The sequence below is a fragment of the Monopterus albus genome, unplaced genomic scaffold, assembly GCF_001952655.1.
Source record: "Monopterus albus unplaced genomic scaffold, M_albus_1.0 scaffold258.1, whole genome shotgun sequence".
Classification (NCBI taxonomy): Eukaryota; Metazoa; Chordata; class Actinopteri; order Synbranchiformes; family Synbranchidae; genus Monopterus; species Monopterus albus.
Window position 1 is genome coordinate 296,149 of NW_018128138.1, and position 6,239 is coordinate 302,387.

The following is a 6,239-nucleotide window of genomic DNA, read 5'->3' on the forward strand; positions in this document are numbered from 1 at the left end:
AACCTCGATCAGAAAAAGGCAATAAAACTTCAAATGTGGCGAAGTCTCAAACCAACAAACACACAAAAATCAACTAAAAAAAAAAAATCAACCAGAAACCTGGTGGTCTGGGGTGTCAGGTGCTGCCAATGAACCACTGTGTCTCTAGTTTCCAACTGATGGGGAGCGACACTGTTTCATCTCCCCCTTCTGTCAGCACTTTAAGAAGACAGACACGCTCTACAGGCCAATGCAAAATCATGTAAACCAGAGCGCCCTCCCCAGTCCACCCAGATCAGACCACAGTAACCACTGGGGTGTGTCCCAGTTGTCTCAGTTTCCATTTTCCTTGAGATAAAAGAAACCACAAACAACATGGCTTTGGAGTCACTTGTGTTCAGACAGACATCAACATGTCAACATAAACCTCCTTAAATCGCCATAGTAACCAATACTAATCACATCCCTCCTTGATCTCCAGCAGGTTTCATCCTCTGTGTTAACATTCACACTCTCGGCTCTACCCTTCACTGCAAATTTGACATCCTTCAGACCGATTTACTCATCAGATTATCGAGGACGCACTCCACCGTGACAGGGGACGAGATTTTCATCAGATTACTCAGAGGATAAACACGTGTTCACACCTGTTCCACTGAACAAACTGTTCGCAGCTGTTTCACAGAAGGAACTGACTGACTCCAAACTGCCCCCATCACATTTACTTACTGTTGATAATTATTAAGTAGCAGTGAGAAGAGGCAACCAGCTATGGAACAAACTCCCTGTGGAGCTAAGTCAAGTCCCCAGTCTGGCCACATCTAAGGCTAAGCTCAAAACATTGCTGCTCTCTCGTGCTTTTGAGAACATTTATTTATGCCATTTTATTGTTTTTACTTGTCTTTTATATTTCATATTATGATTTTCCCTGATGTGATGCGTGGTTTTCTGATTCTGTTTTAATGTGTGAAGCACCTTCAATTTCCTTGTGTATGAAAGGTGCTCTACAAATAAAGTACTAAGTACTGTGAGCTGTGACCTTTGACCCCTCCCTGTATGTTGATGCTGAGCTATGTGATGGACCACAGCTCCCCCCACTGGACAAAGGGACTCATTACACCTGATGTAATTTTCAGATTAAAAAGTGTTAGAGCAGTGACGTGCAAGCCAAACCCCGGGATCAGATCACGTGTGTAGTCCAGCCTCAACCTCAACTCTTTGGGACAACGTCACTGTTTGTCTGATGTTTTTCTTCCAAGGAGTCCACAGAGTGTGCAAACAGCGTTAAACATCAGGTACTACAGTACCTTCACCTGCTTGGTGTAGCCGTGTGTCACACAGACATTGTTTTTGTTAGTTTATTGTCTTAGCAACACAATGGTGCATCACGTTTCAATGCAGAGCAGAAGCACAATACCAGCATGTTTCAGTACAGCATCCAGTGAAACCAGTAAACCTGCACATCCTCCCTCCCCTAACATGTTTGTGTGATGTAGTATCAGTACTTGAACTCTGTACTTGTGTAGTACTAGTTGTAATAGCAGTAGTAGCAGTACTTTACCTGTGTACATGTCCACCAGAGAGTCCCTGAGCTCCTTGCTGGGCACCCATGTTGACAAACTGGTCTCCTCTGGACTTTCTAAACTGGTTTCTCTGGAAAAACAAAACACACATGAGAAGCACAGACAGGACAAAGGCTGATCCTCAGCAGGTTGTAGCTGCGAGTGAACTGCCGAACCGCACACTGATTCCAGATCAAAGCTTTAGTCGCACACAGACGAGTCTTTGGCGACAATGCCGTGGTGTGTTCAACCACAGATTCAGTTTGCTGTGGCAGGAAACAGGAGCAGGTTTTCACTGATCAGCTGATTATCTACGTATAGGCCTGCAACTATTATTTTCAGTATTGATTAATGTGACAGTTGTGTTCTCCACTGATCAGTTGTCTTTATAACGACAGTAAACACTGAATGCTTTCCACAGTCACAATCTTCTACAGTCCAAAAACCCGAAATTAAAGCTTCACATCTGAGACTTCAGAAGTAGGAACTTGCTCTTCGCTGGCTTCTTGGATAAAAAAAAATAATTAAATGAATCAATTTTCTGTTGATCACCTAATTGATTAATTGCTGCAGCTCTACAAGACTCACTCTGTCATGGATCAGTTTCCTTCCAGTCAGAGCAGTAACTACAGAGACTCACCTACTGGAGACCAGCAGAGTTCACTAGAATCAGTAAATCTGAGCTGATCTCTAATACATCTGATCACATGACCTGCAGGTCACATGGTTCCTGTAGCTTACTGGATATTTCATTTGTACCTAGCATTCCCTGAGTTTAGCAGTAAACCAGTGTGAAATCCAGTCAGTAAACCAATAAACACTCAGTCCCTCGGTGACCCTGCTATCAGTCTGCATCCACAAACTGTTCTGATTTCTGCTGAAGTTCCATCCATCCATCATCTATACCACATATCCTAACGAGGGTCGCGGGGCGGGGTTGGAGCCAATCCCAGGTCGCCAGTGTATCACAGGGTTACTGAAGTATCACTTAGACTCCATTTCCCAGCATGCTCGGCTTGACCCTACAGACCTGCTCATGAACTTGTTTCATCTTCAGCTGAAACCTGAAGTCCATCACAGTTCACTTCAAGTCTGATCCTAGACCCAGGAGCCAGACTGTCTACATCAATCTACCAGAGGAGGTCTACTCAGCTGGTCTGGGTTAGTCAGCCTTAATAAACAGCTCATCAGATCTCAGACCAGCACTGAAAGAGCTGAGTCCAGGGAACCTGGAGCAGTTTTTGAGTCTTGCAAACATTTCACTTCAGATTTAAAAATATCTTCAATCTAAAACAAGTCCAGCATCTCCTGAATGAGCTCTAGATAAACCAAGACCTGATGACTGACACGGGTCACCTAGTTTCCCTTGGTGGTGTTTGCAGGCCCGACATCACTTGTGTCTGCCCAGCGTCTTACTTCAGATGAAAGGGGACACATTGCTCTCTCTCACCTGTCAGTCAGCTGCTGCTGCAGCACACAGATCTTCCTCTTTGCTCTCTGAAGAGCAGCCTGAACATCCACAGCTCTGCTGACGCCACTGGACGCCATCAATGCACCTCCACCTGACAACACGCCTTACCATCTCCATGACAACCAACACAATGTGCATTGCCTCATAGCACTTCCAGGTCAGGTAGGTGGAGGAGGCCTGTGACTGGCTGACAACCAGTGACTCTGAACCATCAGTAGGTTAAATATTGATGAGCTCACAGCATCAGGTGACTCAGGTGTTGTTTACAGGAATAAAACAATGTTGTTTTTGTTCCCTGTAACATCACCAAATGTAGAAAATCGTTTAAACTATAAATTTATTCTTCTCTCCACAGGTGACCCAATGTCAAGCTTTAGTTAATAAACCCAAAGAAATCAGCGACTGCAGACTTATTGATCACATCTGTTTATTTGTTACTGAACATCCTGAATAAATTGGATATAAATATCATCTTGTTTTGTCAGTCTCAGCTTCCTGCAGCAGTTTGTTCCGCAGGACGATGTCTACTCGATGTTTCATCACAAACTGTCCGTTCAGGTGGAACACAGGAATGTCCCACCTGTACCTGTCGAGCCACATCCTGTTCTCTGGAAGACTGATGTCCACCTGCTGCAGGACAAACTGCAGGACATAGAGAGCGACAGTGAGCGTCTCTCCTGACATAAACACTGAACTTTGCTGAAAGACAGTGGTACCCGACGACACCGTCTTGCTGTTGTCATGACAACTGAACCATGAACACTAATTGGACAGGGTTTCACAGCAGTGGATCATTAGTTAATGGTCATATAAAGGTTTAAAAACATGGTCAACTTCAGGGTTAATATTTTTACCAAATCCTCCTGCTAAACCACGACAAAAAAAGTACGCCAGCTCCTCTAAAATAAAACTGCATTAAAAGACAAAGTGGGACTCTGTGCTGAGAGCGAGACACGAGTGGGGCGTGGAACACACATCCAAAATGTGCTCATGGTGCATTATGGTTAACTGTTAACTATACACCAGCACTACCCGTCACTGAGTGTCATGTCTCGTCTCTATCCATTTCCTACCATTACACATCACTAACTTTGTGTCTCCTCTCTCCCGTAGTGTGTCCTCTCTCTCTCCCTGTACCTTTCTGCAGGTTGCCCTGGCCCTGGAGCTCTACGTCTCTGATGAGCAGTCACCGGTCACATCGACCTGATCAGTGTTTGATTGTTGTGTCTTGTTGCTTTTCTTCTTTTCTTTCTCCTCTATCCACTCAGCCCAACCGGTCGAGAGCCAAGGTGTCTGTCAGAGGTTTCTTCCATTAACGGGGGCTTTTCCTCCCTGCTGTTGCCAAGTGCTGCTCAGGGGGATTTGTTGGGTTTTCCCTATGTAATAATATTGATAACAGTAAGGTCTAGACTTGACTTTGTAAAGTGTCCTGAGATGACTTTTGTTGCGATTTGGTGCTATACAAATAAATCTGAACTGAACTAACACACATTAGGCGACAGTGGTGTGGTAGAGCAGTTGTCTCCCAACCAGAAGGTTGAAGGTTCGAATCTCGGTGCCTCCAGTCCACATGTCAAAGTGTCCTTGGGCAAGACACTGAACCCCTTGCCCCCGATGGTCAGAGCCATTGGTTGAGGTGGTGCCGCAGATGGCTGCCATCGGTTCTGTACCGGAAAAAAATTGTGTAACATACTTGGCCAATAAAGGTGATTATCCAATTAATATATTACTTGGACATACACACGCACACGTGCCACCTGTACCTACATTAGAAATGAAGTTAGTAAACATCAGACTTATGGACTATGACAAGACCTGACACCACAGTATAAAAATATTCTGTTGCAAGTAAATGACCCGTGATCAAATTTTTACTTAAATAAAAGAACAATGGTATTAGCATCATTATGTACATAACATATGAGTACAAGTATAAAAATATGTTGATTACTGTATAATTATTGATCAGAAACAATCAGCTTTATTGGCCAGGTGTGTCGGAGGAATTTGACTCTGGTACAGTGGCTCTCAATGTGCATGTACATATCCCCATGCAAGGGGCAAATAAACAGTAAACCAACATAAGGCTGTGTAGTATAACAAAATAAAGTATTAACAAGCAACAACCAGGGCAAGCAATGCAAAATAAGCAGTATAGACAAACAGTAAACAATGCAGACAGACAAAGGAACGCTCACTGAAATGAGATACATAGGAATAAAAACAGAGTACTTAAGAACTAGTACAAGTCTGTATAACCTGTACAATGTATATATACACACACACACACAGGTATTGCACTGAGGGTTATTGTCCAGTCATACTGTCGTTGGTTAAGTGTTCATCAGAGCGACAGCCTTGGGGAAGAAACTGTCCCTGTGCCTGGTTGTCTTGGTGCACAGTGACCTATAACGCCATCCAGAGGGGAGGAGTTAAAACAGACTCTGTCCAGGGTGTGAGGGGTCAGCAGTGATCCTCTCCGCCCTCCTTCTGACCCGTGAGGTGTACAGGTCCTCCGTGGAGGGCAGGCTCACACCAATGACCTTATCTACAGTCCTGACTGTCCACTGACGTCTGTACTTGTCCTGTTTGGTTGCTGAGCCAAACCAGACAGTGATGGAGGTGCAGCGAACAGACTCGATGATTCCTCTGTAGAACTGTATCAGCAGCTCCTGGGGCAGGTCGAACTTCCTGAGCTGGAGCAGGAAGTACATCCTCTGCTGGGCTTTCTTGATGATGGTCCTGATGTTGGCCGTCCACTTCAGGTCCTGGGAGATAGTGGAGCCCAGGAACTTGTAGGACTTTACTGCTGATACAGTGCTGCCAAGTATGGTGAGTGGGGGTAAGGTGGGGGGGCTCTTCCTGAAGTCCACTGTCATCTCCACAGTTTTGAGCGTGTTCAGCTCCAGATTGTTGCGGCTACACCACGGGACCAGCTGCTTAACCTCCCATCTGTAGGCTGACTCATCATCATCTCGGATGAGACCAATGACCGTTGTATCATCAGCAAACTTTAGGAGCTTGACAGAGGGGTCCTTTGAGATGAAGTCATTGGTGTAGAGTGAAAACAGCAGAGGGGAGAGCACACATCCCTGGGGGACACCTGTGCTTATTGTCCGGGTGCTGGATGTGGTTTTCCCCAGCCTCACCTGCTTCTCCCTATCTGTCAGAAAGCTTGTAATCCACTGACAGGTGGGGGCAGGCACAGTGAGCTGGGTCAGTTTGGA

General features: G+C 45.2%; 1 protein-coding gene across 1 annotated transcript in view; it reads right to left on the reverse strand.

Annotated features, from left to right (window-relative positions):
* Window positions 1–3,422: 3,422 nt before the first annotated feature.
* cunh5orf63 (chromosome unknown C5orf63 homolog) overlaps window positions 3,423–6,239 on the reverse strand; it is a 12,004-nt gene continuing 9,187 nt past the window's right edge. The window contains exon 4 of the mRNA XM_020621404.1: window positions 3,423–3,654. Within this exon, the coding sequence (XP_020477060.1) occupies window positions 3,481–3,654 (174 nt within the window). The 3' untranslated portion in view covers window positions 3,423–3,480. The remainder of the gene's footprint in view (window positions 3,655–6,239) is intronic.